At 33.3% G+C, this 21,327-nt stretch overlaps 1 protein-coding gene and 1 pseudogene across 1 annotated transcript; both read left to right on the top strand.

The window, feature by feature from the left end:
* Positions 1 to 283: 283 nt before the first annotated feature.
* Positions 284 to 2,786, top strand: LOC143227339 (E3 SUMO-protein ligase KIAA1586-like; annotated as a pseudogene).
* A 318-nt stretch (positions 2,787 to 3,104) lies between these two features.
* On the top strand, positions 3,105 to 8,135 carry LOC143225012 (uncharacterized). Its single transcript, XM_076453647.1, has 2 exons — positions 3,105 to 3,303; positions 7,947 to 8,135. The coding sequence occupies exons 1-2, from the start codon at positions 3,217 to 3,219 to the stop codon at positions 8,037 to 8,039; spliced, it is 180 nt and encodes a 59-aa protein (XP_076309762.1). The 5' UTR covers positions 3,105 to 3,216; the 3' UTR covers positions 8,040 to 8,135.
* The last annotated feature ends 13,192 nt before the right edge of the window (positions 8,136 to 21,327 follow it).

The raw sequence follows: 21,327 nt of genomic DNA, 5'->3' as shown, positions 1-21,327 counted from the left end.
GTCCTAAGGCGGGAATTATAAACTACAGTTTCACTCAGCTGTAGCACATCTTTTATTTCGGAACAAAGAAAGGTAATTTATTATTTTCTTTTCAACTTTTCTGTGTCTAATTCCATTTATAACTGTATTGTTTAACTATCAGTCTAATTTAGTTTTAAATTATGTTTCAATATTTACGCCTCACTCTGTAAAAGAAAGTAATTTAACATAAAGACCTTACATAAGTTTTATAGTGAAGGTCTTAAAATACTTTCATTTCAGTGCTCGGACGTCGGACCCTAAAATGAAGAGACAAAAGGATATGGATAGCTTTTTTCGTAAAGTTTCTAGAACCGAACCTTTAAAGCAAGATGCAAATGACGATGAAACAAAGTTAATTTTACGGCATTATTCTAATGAAAGTTGTACTGCGAATGTCGCTGAAGGTAAATGTGAAGAAGTTGAAACACTCGATCTTCCAGATTGCTGGAGTATAGAACAGTATATGAACTTCAAGGAAAAGTACGATGGGTTGATTGTTCGTAGTAAAAATGTTGGATGTGATATGTTCCAAATTTTATTTTAAATTAGTGAACATGAAAGGAATTCACATGTCACAAGAATGGGTCACTTGCAGTGTTCAACCTTCTGGAAGAGATAAAAAATTCAACAAGCTTCCCTAAGAAAGAAGATGAATAAACACTTTTCATCAAAAGCTCACAGCATTTGTATTACGCACCGAAAAGATCGTGCTAATAATTCGATTGAGAAATGCATTGACAAATTGAACAGCATGTGGATTCTACTAATAGAGTTTTTAATACAATCTACAGTCTAGCAAAAAGAAATCGTCCCTTTTCTGATGTCAAAGATGAGATTCAGCTTCAAATGAAAAATGGAGTAGATTTGGGTATTGGACTCCATTCTCGAAAAACTGCTGTGAAAATAACAGATCACATTGCAAATGAGATAAGGAAAGAGGTATTCACAAAAATTATTGAACAGAAATTAAAGATCTGTGTCATCATTGATGAAAGTTCAACCATATCCAGCAAGCCCGTACTCGTTACTTTCTTAAAGATTGAAGACTGCTATATATCTCCATTTTTTTGGATTTGGTCGAATTGAATGGACGAGGAGCAGAAACAATATACACGTCATTGTTGAACAGTTTGCACCGTGCCGGATTCGATAATGAATATTTGAAAACTAATTTGATTGCTTTCTGTTCAGATGGGGCAAGCGTAATGCTTGGCCGTAATTCTGGAGTGGGCGCTCGATTTAAAAGCAATTTCCCAATATTATCATTTGGCATTGCCTAAATCATCGATTACAACTTATTTTGGATGATTCTGTCAGAGAAGTAGAACAAGTGAATCACTTCAAAATATTCATGGATAAAATCTACACAATCTTTCACCAATCAAACAAAAAACCAAATGGACCTTTTCAAAATTTCAGAAGAACTTGGCCATCAAATTCTGAAGATAGGAAGAGTTTTGGGACCAAGATGGGCTGCTTGCAGTTTGAGATCTGCACTTGCTGTATGGCGTGTTTATCCAGCATTGTACAGATATTTCTCTAGTGACACGAAATTTTCAGGAATGGCTGCGCGTCTTGGCAATACATATTTCTTTCATGACTTGGCACTGATGATAGATATACTGACAGAAATTTCTTTACTTTCTGATGCCCTTCAAGCTAGATGTTTAACCTTGTCAAGAGCTGAGAAACTGATAAAGAGATATATTAAGGCTTTTGAAATACTGAAAGAAGGTATTGGAACATTTGAAAAAGAAATCGACGATAGAATTTAAGGATATCCATTTTATCAAAAATAATAGATTTGTTAGACTTCCTCGTAACAATTTACTTGATGTAATAATCGAAAATATGAAAAAAAGGCTGATGGACTGCGATCATTTAATATCCAAGAACAATGACCGGGAAGCTTACAACAAACTTCATGAATTGCTGAACTTGCTGGAACCAAATACTTGGAATATTCAGGAAATTGTTGTCCCATGGAAAGCTGCGGAAGAAAAGTTGAATGGCTTCTGTAAAATATTTCATCACAACATTCCCATTAATGATTTTCGTGATTATGTGGAAAATGTCCTGAAAGATTTTAATAATCCTGTAATTCCTGAGAGTATACAAAAGGCGAAAACCATTATGAATACGATTGCCATCAGTTCTGCAGAGGCAGAAAGAGGGTTTTCAAGAATGAATATTATATCCTCAGATAAAAGAAGCCGCCTCACAGTAGAAAATGTCAGAAACCTATTGACGATTAATCTTATTGGCCTTCCTTTCGATTTATGGGATGCTACTCCTTTTGTTAAAACATGGCTTCGCAATAATCACAGTGCAGATGATAATAGAGTGAAACAGAAAAAAACGGACAAATATGATGACAATCAATTGACTATTTGGAAATTTTTAAAATGAAATAAATAAAAGATTTTAAAGCACTTTTTCCATTATTTTCCTTTTCAAATGATGTATCAGTATAGACTTCCGGAAAAGTAAGAAAACCCGTTATTATTGAGGCCTTCCCTTGAGAGAACCCCTTCTTAAAATTTTTGAATCCCACCACTGGGTTTATCTGTAACATTTTAGTTTATACCATTGCTTTGTTCATCTTCCCTGTATGTTAGGTGAATGTAGTTTTGTATGGTTGTTGAAACTGTTTAATACAAGAAAAGTTGAGTTTGTTCAATTATTAGCAGCTCACATGATACATTATATTAGGAAATGCTATAAACATTGTTTAATATGTAATACAATAAACATTAAATAATCAATTTTTTACACAAAATACGATCTTAATTTTTTATAAGTGTTAGGAACTAGATCACAGATTTAGTCACCAATTATATAAAAGAGTTCGTAAAAAATGAAAATTAGAAATAGAAAAAATAAGAGGTAGAAAAGTATTCTTTGCTAGTTCAACACCCTTAAAACTGAATTTAATATATTTATTTTCTGTGAACCACACAGCTTTATAAATAATACAAATTCATCTCTTAAAGTAGGCTAAAGAACTATTGTTACTTTTTCCTACCTCATGAATAAATTTTTGGAAGAATTTTGGTATCAGTATTTTGTTAGAAATGTCATTACTGACAGAATCCTAAATCAGGAAGTAAAAATTATTCTGTGTTACTAGTACGTATGAGTTTAGTAAAGAACAAAATGTAAGTGAAAATTTAAACTTTGTTTGTTTAGATTGTAATGGAGTATTTGTCAGGTGGGCCTCTGACTGATGTTGTAACCAAAGCTTGCATGAGAGAAGGGGAAATATCAGGAGTTTGTAGAAAAGTATGTGAGATTGATTGTTGTTAATTAATGTTTTACAGAAGAGATCTGATGATTGTATTTTACTTAAGTCTGTAGAATGATTATTTTATTTCCTTGCAAAAACTCTTATGACCTAAGTTGCAAAAAATGGATACTTCCATAAACTTTCATTTCTACAGTGATAAAGAACAATTTAAATAAGATTTCAGCTGGTAATAGTGTAATTCCATCTAAAATTGATGAGAATATCATAGTATAAACTCTGTGAAGTTATGTGAACTTACAATAAGTTTCACCTCCAGTGCATTATATGGAAACACATCTTCAACATGTCAATTTTTTTTTTAAATTTACCATTGGCAAGTTTTAACTGTACTAAATATCAGTCTGAACCATGTTAAAACTTAAACCTTTGATATTAAGTGTGTAGTATATTCAAAATAAATAAATACCAGAAACACTTAACAAATGGTTCAGCCTGAAAATAAGTTAAAATTTTACGATCTTAGAATTGATTTTATGCAAAATAAAAAAAACAACCAGTTAAGGTTGTGAAGAACACATAATTTAGATATTACTGCAGACAATGGTTTAGTCTTCCAGGAGCAAGTGGAAACGTAAAATCTACCATGCATGTTGTGTAAGTAATATTACACTAATAACATTTTTTATATATAATAATAAAAAGGTTTGTCTCTGTATATGTGACTCTATAATTCTAAGAAGAAAGAGCACAGAGACTCAACTTTTGCACCCATATTAATGGATCCCTGAGGGTGTGCACCTGGGTATTAATAATTCATGTGTATCTTTTTAATGAGGTCAATTAGTGGAACTACACAGAAAAGAAGTATTTTCCTATATAACAACTTCTAATTTATAGAAGTCAATGCATTTTGATAACAATGGTTTTTGTGTTGTGCTGTTTAGCAAGAAAGGTATATAGGGTATACTTTTGTGTTAAAATGGGCTCAGAAAACATACACACTGACATAATGATGTAGCACAGGCAGACTTGAGTCTTTACCATTTCATTATGAGCTGGGGCCCAGATGCCATAGCACAATGACCAGTCCACCTCTTTAGTGTAAAATATATCAACCTAATAACCTGAGCAAAGCTGGGTACTTTAGTTTGTATAACAACATGTAATATATAGGGAAGCTAGTGCACTTTGGTAACAATGCTTTCCAGCAATGGCCTTTATGTCATGTTGCTTGGAAAAAATAGTCTAATATTGTTGTTAGCCTGTGTATAGGAAATATAACATGACATATATAAATGACAGAATTGGAAAAATATTTATTTTTAATTTATTGTCTCCATTCATTAAAGATATTTGTTTTCTATTAAAAGTATTCATAATATAACAGAAAATACCTTAATTCAGAAACAATTTAAGATTAAAACTGCACAGAGGCAATCCCTCAAGGTTGTTGGTCTCAATCTATAAAGCCCATGCTTTTATCATAATCAGGGCATGAGAAACCAACTAATATATCAACATAATAACTTGTGTGAAGCCAAATACTTTTCCTAGTTATCAATATAAACAGCTTTAATATTTTCTTCTTTCACTCAGTATTTGTACTGTTGTCTCCAAATATTATGATATATACACACACACACACACACACACACACACACACAGATATAAAGTTTCAAATATCTGATATTAATTTCTTAAAATATTAATAGTTGAAATAAATTCATATTTCATTTAGGTTCTTCAGGGATTAAAGTTTCTCCACCATAATCCATAGAGACATCAAAAGCGATAATATTTTGCTTGAAATAGGTAGTGATGTAAAATTAAGTAAGTTTTTAGACATATGCCTTTGTGAAAATGCTGTTCCAAATATGTTAGCTTGTTTGTAACAAAATTTCCTTTAAGCATAGATTATTTGGCAATACATTAGCCTTGCAGTTCTATTAAAACAGAAGGTTTTGCTAGTGTTTGCTAGTTGAAAACAAGTTTGTTAAAGTGATGGTTTATTTTGAAACCAAGAATATTTGTGTGTGTATATATATATATATATACTTATGTATTTATATATATTAATAAAAAACAATACTTCTATCAAGGTATTATAAGAGTTATATAAACATAGCAAACACAGAACAAATACAGAAATTGTTTTCAAAGTCTGTCTGTCTAAACTTTAAATTTTCAAGCTCTTGCTGTTAGAAAAACAAGCTAATTGTGGATATTTTTTTCTCTTTCACATTCCTCTTTTGTTTATTGAAGATCAGAATATAAAAAAAAAAATACATTTTAGGTGCATCTTTGACACACCTCTGGTTTTCAGCCACAATTAACAAATTAAGAAATAAATACAGTAGACACAACATATGCAGTGAAATGTTTTATAATAATGTTTAACTTATACAACATTTCAGTGGCTTACAATATTTAGATTGCAAAATTTAAATTATTTTATTATATGTGTAGATAGTGTTTCATGGAAACTTTTCTCTCTTGAAATCCAGTCAAAATAGTGAGTTATGTTACTGAATAAAATGTTTATTGGTCTCCAACCATATAAATATTCCTTATTCCTATGTTCCTTACAATATACGTAGAGTTATAATTTTATGTATCTTTCCAATTCATTTTCAAATTATTATATGTACGTTTTCCTTATATTGATCTTAAATAGTTGTTATATTTGATATTTTCATGTTATGTTGTGGCTGTTTATTTCATTTTTATTTCAATATCAAATCTTTAAATATTATTGAAATATATTTTCTAGCTATGTAAAGCATTTAATATTGTTTACTCTTGATTAAATTATTTTTTAGTAAATGTCCAATACAAAAGGAAATAAAACCAACTGCATGACATAGCTATGTATTGTGCCATTAATCAGTATAACTTGATGTAAAAGTCAGGCTTTTACATATGCTTATTAGCAAAAGTACAAACATATGCCAAATGACATGCCAGCCCACTTTGTTAGAATAAATTATCATAGATTATTTGAAGGTGTGTAAAGAAGAAATGTTTCTGGTTGGATAACTGAAAGTTTGGAAATGAATAATTCATATGAAGAAGCTTGTTTGTTTTTTTTAAATTTCGCACAAAGCTACTCGAGGGCTATCTGTGCTAGCCGTCCCTAATTTAGCAGTGTAAGATTAGAGGGAAGGCAGCTAGTCATCATCACCCACCGCCAACTCTTGGGCTACTCTTTTACCAACAAATAGTGGGATTGACCGTTACATTATAACACCCCCACAGCTGAAAGGGCGAGGATGTTTGGCTCGACAGGGATGCGAACCCGCGACCCTCTGATTACGAGTCACATGCCTTAACGCGCTTGGCCATGCCGGGCCATATGAGGAAGCAAGGGAGATTCATGGCATAAACAAAATAATGTCACTCTCAAACTGTATTTACTACCGTTGGCTTTAGATACTTGGATATTATAAAATAAATTGTTTTAAAATTCCTTGGCACTTGTGTAATGTTCGATGTTATATAACTCACTACTGTTTTAAAAATGATTATTTTATACACAATTCTAAGAAATATAAGAGAATTTCCAATATCAAAAGTACAAATAACTTAATATACATGATTAAAATCAGTAAAACCCCAATGATACTTTAAAAGTTTCACACACTTTAGTATTCTGACATATATCGTGTCATCCTCACAAGTAACATGTTTTGCAAAAATAACCCTTAATTATACAATTACCAGATGACCAATTCATATTAAAGAACATCAATTTTATCATCCTTATTTCATAATTTAAACTTACTTTTTTAACATTCATTAGATACACATATTTAGTTTGTTTTTGAATTTCTCACAGAGCTACACAAGAGCTATTTGCACTAGCCGTCCCTAATCTAGCAGTGTAAGACTACAGGGAAGCAGCTAGTCACAACCACACACTGCCAACTCTTACTAATGAATAGTGGGGTTGGGCATTATAATGTCTGATGTGACAGGGATATGAACCTACGACTTTCAGATTACAAGTCGAGTGTCTCAACCACTTGGCCACACTAGGCCAAACATATTTACTTTCCAGACTATATACTTTGAATTATGTATAAAATAATTATTGTTTTGAACATTATTTATCCAGTTGTATTTTGCTTTTTTAACACCAGCAACTTGAAGATAACATTTTATAACTTACTATTAATTATGGATCTAAGCAACAAACATATATAAAAAGGACAATTTGTAGCAATGTTTTGCATGTTTACAAGATTTAATTGTGCACTTCAATGATTAAATACTTCTATTTTACAATAGGAGCAGAATAGATTAGAGTTAACCACTGAATATTTATTTTATTAATTTCTTTATAATGAATGATGATAATTTTATTTTGTTATAAATGATGTCTGAACATTATAAAGATGGTTTTGTTATGTGGGTAATTTGATAGGGGGAGACTGAACAAAAATAATGCAAAGTTAATCTTGTTATTTGTTCTCATAAAAGGGATATTATATACCTGGCTAGATAAAGCAAATGACTTTTTAAAACCTTAATCTTTTGTTAGTTAAGTTGGTCATATTGAACTGACTACAAAACTGTAACAAAAAAAAGTTTTAATATGTTTTACGTTAATTTTTGAGGCTGACTAGAAATTCTTTACAAATCATTTCTCTCAAATGATAAATTTCTTTCCATTATGCAGCAGACTTTGGGTCATGTGCCCAACTCACCCCAGGCTAAAATAAAAAAACAAGTAGGATTGGCACTCCCAACTGGATGGCCCCAGAAGTGGTGAAGAGAAAAGAATATGGGCCCAAAGCTGACATATGGTCATTAGGAATAACAGCTATTGAAATGATTCAAGATGAACCACCTTATTATGGTCAAAGAGAGTTCATGGTAAGTATTGCTAGTCAATACTTACAGCTCAGGAGTAAAAAATGATTGAATTTCATTCTCGTTTCATTTGAATTTCTCCCGTTTCTCTCTCTTTTTTTTTACAAGCTGTTTAGGTTTTAAATGTTATAAAACCATTGAATTGGGAAAAGAAAGTTAAAGCATTTGAACAAAATTGATTTGATACATCTAATTGAGTCTTCCTGTGGATACAATTAGTCTTTCATCAGCAATTTTAAAATCTTTTAAAAATTTGGCTGCATTATCACTTTGCTTTAGTAAACACAAATGTTTCTCATAAAAACTACCATTGTTCCACAATACTAGGATTCTTAAAACACATTCTTTTCTCTTAAAAACACAATTGTATACTTTGGCCAGAATGTATTCCAGCAACTACAGGGAACAGCTATAATAAAGGCAAAAACAAGGCTTTGTATAATATTTATACTTACAGATGTATTAAACATAATGATGAACAGCACAACATTGGCAACAAGTATGAACATTTAATTCTTGAATATTTTGTAATACTATCACCACCATATTGATAACCCTCTATAATTAAACAGTAACATGTTAAATAATTCATCAGTAATGTTCATCCACCTTATAGTTATACTTTTGGAGCCATTTAGACATAGTTAAGGAGGACTGTCGAAACTACTTAATGCTAGTGTCATTGGTTAAAATGTTTAATATATATATAAATACATGTATATATTTCATTATATATACATAAATTTTTAGTATCAGATTTATTTTAAGCAGTTAAGTTAGGTTATTGAATTATTCATCAAGTCACACTTTTTTTTTCAGATATATCATCTCATAGCATAAAATGACAAGCCAGTGATAAAAAAACCCAACAACAACAAAGAACTTGTCTCCAGTCTTCAGAGATTTTCTAGACAAATGTTTAGATAAGTGATACACTGCTTCTGAACTTTTAAAGGTATGGTATAAATTACTGTTATTTTACCAGGATATTTTGTTCTACTTTGAACCTAACATCCTGATAAACACAGTGTCAGTAAAAGTTCACTGTTATGCTTGGCTGTTCATCTAACAGTATGGGAGTTTCAATTTAAGATACCACCTCATAATTAAATATTGTTCATTTTGTAATATTTGTAAATTCCATACAATATCAACTTTTACTGGTGAAAAAATGGAATAATTTTTACATCCCTGATGGATGTAAATATTTTCACCAATAAAAATTTTTAGCTGCATTTAAATCCAGCAATTCCAATTTATTTTAGTTGATTTGTAACTGGGAGAAGTGCTTGAACTGAATAGTAATGTTCCTATGATAAATTTTTAACATTACACAACTCGGTTTTGTTGAAGTTAATTTTCAGATACTTTAAATTTTTATGCATTAACCATTGATAGAAAACACTTGATTTTTACTCTATTTTGTACAGTTCACCTAATAGGTAGTTCTCTATACATATTAGTCATAACAAAAATTTGTTGAGTGTTAACATTTTTCCTTGCCATCATTCATACATACACATGGTGTACATACATAAACAACTTATGTAAATGACTTACTGTAGTATTATGCAATGTAAATAGAAATAATAACTGTGTTAATAGGTTATGTTTAGACCATTTATGCATGTCTGCACACATTTTAACATGATAAAGAATATAACATCACTTCACATTTTTGAATACTTTCTTAGATGCATGAGTGAGAGAAAACTAAACAAATCTACTAAAAATGCATGTACATTAAACTCCCATTGAAAACAAATATTTATTTTTGAAAATGTTTATAAAAAGTGTAAAATATTCTTTTAAGTAATTTGAGGAAAAATTCATTTCTTTAATGGTTTCTTCTTCACCCCTTGTTAGAGTTGAACTCTCATGCCAAAGGAAAGTTCTATAGCATATCATATATTTTATACAATTGGGAATTGTTCAAGTTATAGAAATACTTGTAAAGCTGCTGATGTGTAGTAACTTTCAGTTTGTAATTTGTAATGCTCTTTATGATAAAGTATGTGTAACATTTTCTGTCAGTAGATTTCAAACCTGAAGATGGGCTTACAAAGGATTGGTTGAAAATAAATTCCTATAGATTCTTGTATAGTTCTTGTTGGATTTACACTTATAAAATTTTTCTTTTTTTCAAGCATCAAAAATTTCATCAATGCTCAGAATGGTTTAGTCATATCTCAGTTCAACTTGACTTTTTCTTTGTGCAAATCGTATCAGTAAAAATTTGTAGTTCAATATATGGAATTATTTACTCTTTAACTTGTGAGCATGTCATTAGAATGCTGTACACTATAAAAAGATATTAAACTTATAATGTACAGAGACTAATTTACTAAAATGGGTATAATGTAGAAAAAACATTTTCTGAACAAATTTTATTTTACACACAGCATCCTTTCGTGAAAATGGCAGACCAGTGACAACTTTTCCATCTCTCCAAGTATCAGCAAATGTGTAACCGATTTTATATTTATTCTAATATCTATGTTATTTTTATGTTTGATATATATAGAAGTACATGTATATTGTACACGTCCCACCTATACTTTACATTTGTAAGTTCTCTGACATAAATACCAACAATGTGATTTGTGTGTAATAAATTTGTGTTGAGAAAAAATTGTGTATCCTTTTTTAAACAAATATCATAAATTTGATACACATTGACATCCAATCGATTTCTAAATTCAAATTACAATTTCTGACTATTTGAAACCATATCACATAACACAATAAATCTGAGACTTGTCTGAGATAAAGTATAATACGCAATATAATAAAACACACACTCAAAGCTCATTGATGCGTAAAAAATTGAATGTTCCCATACATGTTTAAATGACTTGCAAGCAGTTTACAAAGCCAGCATCGCTCTAGTAAAAGTAGGTTAAAAAGTGCATTCATCAGATTTCTCCAAGAGTAGCAGTGTATTGTGTACACAATAAGCCAAAGGAAAATATTTCATTACAGAAAAAAAATCCTAACTATAGGTGGCAGCACTTATCTCAATATTCTTAACACTCCCACTTAATTTTAAGTTTTACACAAACAATTACTGTCGATGATTTAACCACACACAGCAATTCTTTTCATCCTGAACAACACTGAGTCCAAGGATGTAATGGAGCTTTCCAAGGTCTTTCATGTGGAATTTTTCCTTCAGTGCTTCCTTTATAATGATTATTTCATCATCACTATCAACAACCAAAATAATGTCATCCACGTATACTGCAACTATTGCTAGATTTCCACCCTTCCGATCTGCTGAACACATGGATCTGCTGAACTCTGAACTAATTCCAGTTCCATCATCTGTTCATAAAATGATTTGTTCCAACAGCGTGGTGACTGTTTTAATCCATACAGTGATTTTTTTCAGTTTACACAAAAGATTTTCCTTCCCTGGAATGGCGTAGCCTTCCAGTTGTTCCATGTATATATTTATACAGATTTCCATTCAGAAATGCAGTTATGACATCCATCTGGTGAATTTTAAATTTGTTCTGCACAGCAAATGCATTTAAGGAGTGAATTGATGCATAGCGCACCACTGGGGGAGAAGGTTTCCTCCTAATCCAGACCATAATTCTGCGAGTAACCTTTGGCCACCAGCCTACTCTTGAACCTCTCTATATTTCCCGTATTTCCATACTTAACTTTGAACAACCACATACAACCTATAGGTTTTCTTCCAACTGGTAATTCCACCAGATCCCAGGTGTCATTTTATTGTAAAGACTCAAATTCCAGATCTGTGGCTGACTTCCACTCCTTTGCATTGTCACTTGACATTGCTTCACTTAATTTGCTTGGCTCTAACATACTGCATAAGTTTGCAGTGTGACAAACTGATTCATTTGCTGCTGCCATATCAGCATACACATTATATCCATAGCGGATGGGGGTTTTCCTGTTTCTTGCTGGTTGTTCAGCTTTATCTTTAGCTGTAACTCCTGTTTTTGGTCCACTATTTGTTGACTTGATGAAATATACTCATTTGTCACAGGATCTTGACAAAATTCTGTTTCATTAAAGATAACATCTCGCAGTATGAAAATCTTCCTGGATTTTTCATCATACAGTCGATATCCCTTGGTGCAGTTACCATATCCAATGAAACATACCTTCATAGACTTCATGTCTAATTTCTGTCTTGACGCATCTGACACGTGCTTATGCAAAACATCCGAACACTTTCGTGTGTTCTGCATCTGGTTTCTTTCCATACCATCTTTTATTGCCAATGTGGATACTCTTATACCCACATACACTGCAGTAGCTACAGCTTCTGCCCAGTACATTCTTGGTAACTTAGCATGTGACAGCATGCTTCTTGCTGATTCCACAAGAGTTCTGTTCCTTCTCTCAACAACACCATTTTGTTCTGGACAATATGCTACTGACATCTCATGATGAATGCCTCTTGACTTCAAATATTTCTGGAACTCATTTGACGTATATTCTCTGCCATTATCTGTGCGCAGGGTTTTTATGAGCTCTCCAGATTCATTTGAGTACAACTTCTCAAATTCCTTGAATTTCTCAAAGACTTCTGTTTCAAGAAATACACTCTGCAGCATCTTGAGTAATCATCAATAAATGTAACAAAGTACTTGCTACCTCCAATAGATGGAGTTTGCATAGGACCATAGACATCACTGTACCAGTTGCAGTCTTCTCTTTGATCTGATTTCTCCCACTGGCTTAAATGGCTTCCTGTGCATTTTACCATCAGTGCATCACTCACAGAAACTGGCTTCATCAGACTTCTGGAATTTGATTCCACTTACATGCCATTCATGCTGCTGTTTGAGGCTACTGAGGCATTCTCAATAACACTGGTCTTACAGTCCAGTTTGTATAGACCATCATCCTTTCTTGCACCCATGCCATGGAGTTGTCCTGATTTACCTCGGATGTAACAGCGATTAACTCCAAACTGTACAATATTTCCTTTTGCAGTAGCAGCTCCTACTAAAAATAGATTGTTAGCTAATTTTGGTATATGAAGGACACTCTGCATTGTGATATCCTTTGAATTACTGGCTTTAAATGTCATTTCTAGTTTACAGTTTCCTACTCCAAGAACTTCAACAGTTCTTCCAGCACCAATCCTAACTTGCTGAGGTGTGCTAAACTTGTGATAACTCGATAATATGTTTTTCTGGTGTGTCATGTGCCTAGACGCACCATAATCCACCAACCATTTCCCATTTCCTTTACCCTGGTTTGTTACAAAGGCAACACCATTGTTTCCACCAGTATAATTTTCCGCCACATTAATTTCCACATTCTTAGCTTTGTGGACCATTTCCTTCAGTGTTAGACAATTGTGTTTTATATGTTCCTCTCTGCCACTCTTGTAACACTTGACGCTGTTACCCCTTTTCTTTGTTTCTTTTGTTCCATGTGGTTTGAAGTTGCTACAAGTGGCTAATGCAGTTGATGATGTTTCATTCAATGTGGTCTTTTTCTTCTTTTGTTCTTCATTAATCAGTGCCTGTTCCACAAATTTTAATGAGATATCAATTTTGGTTTCCAGAGCTGTTACAATTTTATCATAGCTAGCTGGCAGACTACCAAGTAAGGAAACAATCTGATTCTTTTCTGCTATTTCTGCTACAAATACAGCAAGCTGATCCGTTAATTCCTTCATTTGTTTCAGATGTTCCTGGACCGTGATGCTTTCTTTCATCTCACATCGAAAATACTTCTTTTCCAGGAATAGTTTATTGGCTAGTGTGTTCCTATCAAAGTGAGCACGCAGTACATTCCATGCTTACTTAGGAGTTGTGCATGAGGTGACAAGATAGAGTTGTGCACCTTGAATGTTCAGAACAATTGCTGGAAATGTTCTTTCCCTTTTCCTGTTAAAATCTGCCCTTGTCTGATCATTGGCTGTCTCTGCCAATACCTCTGTTTCATTCACATGGCCCCATAGGCCTTTTCCTCGCAATAAATGTTCCATTTGAAATTTCCATGTGGCCCAATTATTTTCTCCCAACTTATCAATTGATATTTTATCTTCCATTGTCAAACTATTTCAACCACAACTGTAATATTCCTTTCTTTGATTTAGATCTATTTTTCCCTTCATATGACTTGAGAAAATGGAGTGTCAAACAATATTTTACTTACAGTTTATCTTGGTATTTCACAATGGCTTCCAGACAAAGGAAACGAATCACCCAGCACTTGTTATGAAGTATTCATGTAAATCCTGTGCCATCCAACAAAAATTGTCATCCAAAACTGTTCTACAGTAATCCTCAGTATCTACTGGATTATTTGTACTAACAATTTTAAAACACCATTAGAGCATTCCTAGGTCCATAACCTGTTGATACGTATTTGTTCACTAACAGTACATGTACAGAAAAAAAAAAAAAATCCTAACTACAGGTAGCAGCACTTATCTCAATATTCTTAACATCGGGAAGAAAAGAAAAACCTACTTAGATCAAATTATTATTTCGTTTATCACAATGAACATTTTTTTGTAATTATGTTCCTACACAAAAATACAAACAAACTAAAGAAAATGGTAAAAATTGGTGTAAAACATGCAACCTCATTCATCATGATTTTTTAATGAAAGTATATCTTTTTGTCTCATAAACTGTATTGTGATCTTTCTTTTATGTATTGTATTTTGAACATCTCGTTTCAATGACCAACAGTAATTGGCCATCATGTTGATGTTTCACCTTCTCTGATACCTACTCTCCCTTTCCTGATGTCTTGATGAAGCAGTCAAATTGCTTTTCCGTCGCTTTAGTCGCTCTGATCTGTCTAGCCCAGCGAATGTCAAAGTTCTGGCTCTCGTCTCATGACCTGAGGATCGCTGGTTCGAATTCCTTCTCGTACTAACGTGTTCGCCATTTCAGCTATTGGGGCGTTATAATGTGACGGTCAATCCCACTATTCATTGGTAATAGAGCATCTCAAGAGTTTGCAGTAGGTGGTGATGACTACCTTCTTTCCTTCTAATTTTACGCTCCTAAATTAGGGGCGGCTAGTGCACATAGCCCTCATCTAGGTTTGCGCAAAATTAAAAAACAAAAACATTTTGAAGAAACCTAGTGGTACAGCGGTATTCCTGTAGACTTAAAACGCTAGAAACCAGGTTTTGATACCAGTGGTAAGCAGAGCACAGATAGCCTATTGTGTAGCTTCGTGCTTAACTGCAAACAAGCTGTTCATTTTAAAATTATAAGTAAATACTATGGTTTGTATCGTAAATCATAATAAGTCCTTATTAAAGGTTTTTATGCTATTGTAGTATGTTGTAGATTATTAATACTTTTGTTTTGAGCTTATTTACTGATTACGAATATTATTTTATTAAACCTTATAGCCTTTACAGTAAGGAAGAATATTCTTGAAACAAGCACAACGTTTCGATCACTCGTGTGATCATTTTTATATACTTGAGAATCATTTCACCATTGTATGTATTTTTTTTTATAGCAAAATCATAATTTCTAGTTGCTCTGTCAAGCGAGCGGAATCGAAACGCTGTCTTTAGCGTTGTAAATTCGAAGACTTTCCGCTGTCCCAGTGGGAGATCGACCATTTCACCACTGATTTAAACGTTTTGCCTGTTTTATAAATATATTCTTCCTTACTGTAAAAGCTGTAATTTGTATTACTATAATTTTCGATCATTGTTAAAATGATTGTTACGTTCGTGTGATATGACAGTTTTGTTAGGAATAAATTAAATTTTAACGCTCTCCTTGACTCTGTGATAAGTTTAAAAGTTATTGATTTAAAAACGCACATCACGAGCCAGGAAAAGGTTTTTTATTTATTTATTTCTTGACGAAAAAAAAAACAAACCAACAACACCTTGTTTGTTTGTTTGTTTTGGAATTTCGCACAAAGCTACTCGAGGGCTATCTGCGCTAGCCATCCCTAATTTAGCAGTGTAAGACTAGAGGGAAGGCAGCTAGTCATCACCACCCACCGCCAACTCTTGGGCTACCCTTTTACCAACGAATAATGGGATTGACCGTCACAATATAACGCCACCACGGCTAAAAGGGCGAGCATGTTTGAATTCGAACCCGCGACCCTCGGATTACGAGTCGAACGCCTTAACACGCTTGGCCATGCCGGCCCTTTTGACTGGTCATAAAGGATGTGTTTTGCATATTATTTTGAGCGGTAATAAATCTCCGTCCCCCAGATAAAAGTACTAAAGTATCGATATAAAGTGTTACTTATTGAGAAACTTGTAAATGCAAGCGTTCTAAATGAGCTTCGTGTGTAAAATGCAGTCGTTGTGGATGATCTGGTGCTTTTTTAATAACCAAAATACAAAATTACATCGTAAACATGGAGTGCAAGCAACCAATTGAAAATAAAACATATACTTAACAATAGGAGAAGGAAAATTAAATGTTTTGATGAGAATTAATTAAATTTCGGGACTGTAGTGATGCTAATGAATACAAGGATGATATTGATGATGTTGTGATTAAATCTCTGGTTCTGAATGATGCTGAGAAGTTCAGGATGACCATGATGTAAGTACCACTCCTGTTTCTCGGAAATTCTCCCCCCTAGCAATTTCTGCAGTGAGACATATCTCTACTTTAAAAGACAGAATTATGCTGCCGACCAATGCCCAAATTTTGACATTTACCTTACCACGTTCACCTGCTACCTTTAAGACGGTTCTGTTCTTTTCCAGTCCAGAGTATGTACACTGAGTCTCATGAACCTTCTCTACACCTTTGCCGTTTGCAAATATCTTTACTGTATACTTCAAAACGTCGATCTATACCACAGCATTCCACTTGCGACTGTGTTTTTCTTCCTCAGTAGTCCATGTTTTTTTCATAATATATGGTAGGCCATTGTTTCTTTTGGCCTTCATATCCAGGTACAGTTGGCAGAATTGGGTTTGTCCTTAGATGACGTTGCTGTCTTCACCGGTCAGTCCATCCCACCATGGCTTATTACCATCTCCAAATGTGCCCTTTCTTTGGGTCATCTGAAGAAGTTCCGATTGGAAACACCGTCTTCTATTTGCCAAATATCTTTCAAACCATCCTTCCATTACTATTTATACTGATGGTTTGAAATCAGGTGACTCTGTGGGCTCTACCTGTGGTTTGGTGGTTGCACACAGAATCCCCTCTGCAGTTTTTAAGTTCACTGCCGAATTGTATACTATTTCTTTTGCCCTCTTTGATAAATTGAATAATTTACTGATACACTAACTAATTTTCTCTGACCTTGTTATATCATTAATCTGTTTTGCTTACTACACCAAACGTCTAGATATTGCATCATCATTATGTAATGAAAAGCTTTCTTTAGTAAACAAACATTTAAATCAAAATATTAAATACACAATATTTTAGTACAGAGTACTTTTCAAAAGTCCACGATCCCCTCCTATAATTTAGTTTTACGAGGAACAGATCGTGTGATTATACGTATTACTTGTATTCTCTGTCAGTTTACTGTCTTAATATAGGTTTACATTTAAACATAAATATTTTATAATTTTCTTAGCTGTTTTGCTATAAAACGTACACTAACTGGATCTTAGGATAAAGTTGATGCTGACTGTGTGAGTTTACAAATCGTATGATTAAAAGTTGCAGGCTCTTACATTGTGATATTATCAGATACACTGATTTCACAGGACTGCAACTAGGTATATTCCTGTAGTTAGAACAGTTGTTTTGACAATTTGTGCAACTAACCTTCTTTACTGTTGTATAGGGCCCATGCTTTTGCCCATGTCTCAGTCTCATCCTAACATTGTAATTTCAGGTAGGTAAATATAGTGACAATGACTGGTGGGGTTATCAGGAGTTTCAATCTTAGTTTCCACTGTGATTAACATAAGAATTACTTGTGTGAGGTAACTTCATCACTGCCATTGTAAATGTTTTTTGATATATCTTGGCTATTATTATCATTAGTTGGAGGATCCTTGGCTTTCCTTGAAATACTTTACCATTGTAGATTGGTTTGTAATTAATTGAACACTTCGTTCCAGCTTAGAGAAACCATTGGAAGAATTTTGCTCCAGAAAAGTGTGTTTTGAAATGCAGTGGACGATCCAGAGGTTAATACACATCCTGTACCTGTACAACTTCCTAAATGACATCCTCTGATGGTGCATATCATGAACTGGAACTAATGTGTTATTGCTGACTCGGTGATCACCCTCTTTGCGTAACTTCAGAAACTAAGTTGTGAGGTACAGCCACAGGTAGACTAGACTCAATTATCATGGTAAAGATTGATAATAGTTCAATAGCAGCTCGGTTCTCATCAATGGGGTCTGCCAGGTCAAACCTGATGTCTTAGAATGGTTGTGAAGGGTTCCATGTAGTTTATCTTATTAAAGATTATATTATTTCAGAAGTTTCTTCTTTAAAAGCATAGAAACGAGAAGATTCAGCACAAGCAGAATGAAAAACAAACATAATTGACTAATTCAGAAAATAAGAGAGTCAGAAGGGTTAAGTGCTTGATTTTAAATTTTAGAAATCAGGATTAAAATGTGAGGTCAAATGAATTTAGATTCATCTACTCATAAATATTTTGATTTGATTCAATCAAACTGTCTCCCGTTGCTGTTACTGAAAACATAAAATGTGTTCCCACCTCCCCCTAAGAAAGTTTGAATATTTCCTTTACTGTCATCTCTTCTATCAAAATTCAGTCCTTGCCGAATATTTCAATGTCAATATCAAAATATTTTATCATTCGCGTCAGTGAAAATAACATTTTCACAATATCTTCAAATAATTATCTACTGGTAAGTAATGACAAATATATTTTTCAAATTCTTAACATTCAGATCAAATTGTTAACATTCTTGCTATTGGTAGGTTAAAGTACATATGCCATGAACTTTTACAGAGTTACATTCAAAATTTAATTACGGAATTGTTGTTTTTGAATTTCGCACAAAGCTACTCGAGGGCTATCTGTGCTAGCCGTCTCTAATTTAGCAGTGTAAGACTAGAGGGAAAGCAACTAGTTATCACCACCCACCGCCAACTCTTGGGCTATTCTTTTACCAACGAATAGTTGGATTAACCGTCACATTATAACGCCCCCACAGCTGAAAGGGCGAGCATGTTTGGCGCGACGGGGATGCGAACCCGCGACCCTCAGATTACGAGTCGCACGCCTTAACGCGCTTGGCCATGCCGGGCCTAAATTTAATTCCACTACTTTATATTAAATGCATATGAATAAACTTGGTGTCGAAATGTAGTTAAGAAATTAAAATGTAATATCATATAAGTTTTACTTTCTTAATTTTAAAATCAATAAATTCTCAAGCTTCCCTTGTATAAGTATATTTGTATTTTCTTATAGCAAAGCCACATCTGGCTATCGTCTGTGTCCCTCAAGGTGAATTAAACCCCTGATTTTAGCGTTGTAAATCCAAATAATTACTGCTGTCCTACCGACGAACTGTTGTATGAGAATCATGAAATTTGTTCTCTAGGTTTTTAACTTCTCCAATTTATTTGCCCTCCGCTAGTACAGCGGTATGTCTACGGATTTACAACGCTAAAATCAGGGGTTTGATTCCCCTCGGTGGGCTCAGCAGATAGCCCGATGTGGCTTTGCTGGACGAAACACACACACACACACCAATTTATTTATCAACCCTCACTGAAGTATGAAATTTAACGTGAATTACTTATTATAATAGAAATATTACTAAAACAAATTCTAATTTTATAACTTTCAATCTTCTTAATTTACAGAGACATAAACAAGAAAGTCAGATACACCTGCCACGCCCACCTGTTTCATCGTCTCTTTCACAAATTGCCAACAACCTACATAAAGACAAATCTTAATCCATTAAATGATGTATAATGTTACATTGTTCTCAGTACAAAGTACTTTTAATTTCTGCTTCAGTTTGAATGTTTACCTTGCAGTATTCAACTTAAAGAATTGGTTAAAGAATCTTATGCCTTAGGTAGAAAGTCAGTTAAATTACAATACTTATAGGACACTGTTTTCTGAATGTTACATTCTGTATTCATAGATACACAATTTATATAAATAAACGATACATAACGTACTAGTACCATTGTTATGTGTTATGTTATTCAATAGCATAACTTGTAATGTCTACTAAAAGTGTGCTAAATTTCGTGAAAATACACATAAAGTATTAAAAGTCATAGCATGAAAACTTGAATAGTTATTTTGTTGTTACAAGATTAGTGTGATCCACTGAGACCCTCTCTGTGTATTGATTCGTTCGCGTTGTACAACAGTTATAAGTAACTTTGTATAACATCCACACATGTGTAAAAGACCACAGACATACTTATATATATATATATATATATATTGCCATATGCACGTGTAATTATTACACATTGTCGCAAACTTAAGATCGACTGTCTCTGGCTTGTGCAACATTGGCTGTATCTTCTAGCTATGTTTGATAATTATTGCACTCTATTGTACTGCTAACTACAAACTGTTAAATTCAATACATTTTAGATGTCACAAAATAAATAATTACTGGCGTAATTCAAAAGAAGTAAGGTTTTTCTAATCAAATTGATTTCAATATTTATGTTGTCACCACACCACATATACCAACGCACATTCAAACCAACCTATGATAAATATCCTGCCAGATGTAACTCTTGTAGCCAAACCAACAAAAATTGCACCACTCCTCACAAGACAAACCACTTCCTTTAGTTGGCATTACAGAAAAATAAGTAAAAACAAGTCAAGTGAAACAAGGATTGTTCGACTTATATTCATAACAACCTGATTCATATACCATTCTGAGAGAGATCACAACTCCTTCACTGCACGTTTCAGTAAGATCATAACTCCTTCACTGCACGTTTCGGTCACATAAATGTTTGCTCGCTCTCCTCATTTCATCTAAAATGCATTTCAACTTCAGAAAGAACTAATAATGTTGCAGTGATCTATGAAAAGTTGGCCACGAATCATCAGTAGTATAATGTAAAACCAAAGGAACTGTGGGTATCTTACTTGTTTATAAGTTGAGATACGTCTTGTACAGCTATGGTCTTTGTATTGTCAGTGACGACTCCTTCTATACTCATAATATAATCAAACTATTCTACCACCATGTGCACAAGTACGTCATTTACTAGTTTCAACTTAAAACCTGCCAGTCT

Source organism: Tachypleus tridentatus, chromosome 9 (assembly GCF_004210375.1).
Source record: "Tachypleus tridentatus isolate NWPU-2018 chromosome 9, ASM421037v1, whole genome shotgun sequence".
Classification (NCBI taxonomy): Eukaryota; Metazoa; Arthropoda; class Merostomata; order Xiphosura; family Limulidae; genus Tachypleus; species Tachypleus tridentatus.
Note: the sequence above shows the minus strand (reverse complement) of the source record. Positions and strands in the feature narration are given on the sequence as shown.

Coding starts and splice junctions, on each gene's coding strand:
- LOC143225012 (XM_076453647.1), top strand. CDS start 3,217: ATGGAGTATTTGTCAGGTGGGCCTCTGACTGATGTTGTAACCAAAGCT. Junction 3,304..7,946: donor TATCAGGAGTTTGTAGAAAA/GTATGTGAGATT, acceptor TCCATTATGCAG/CAGACTTTGGGTCATGTGCC.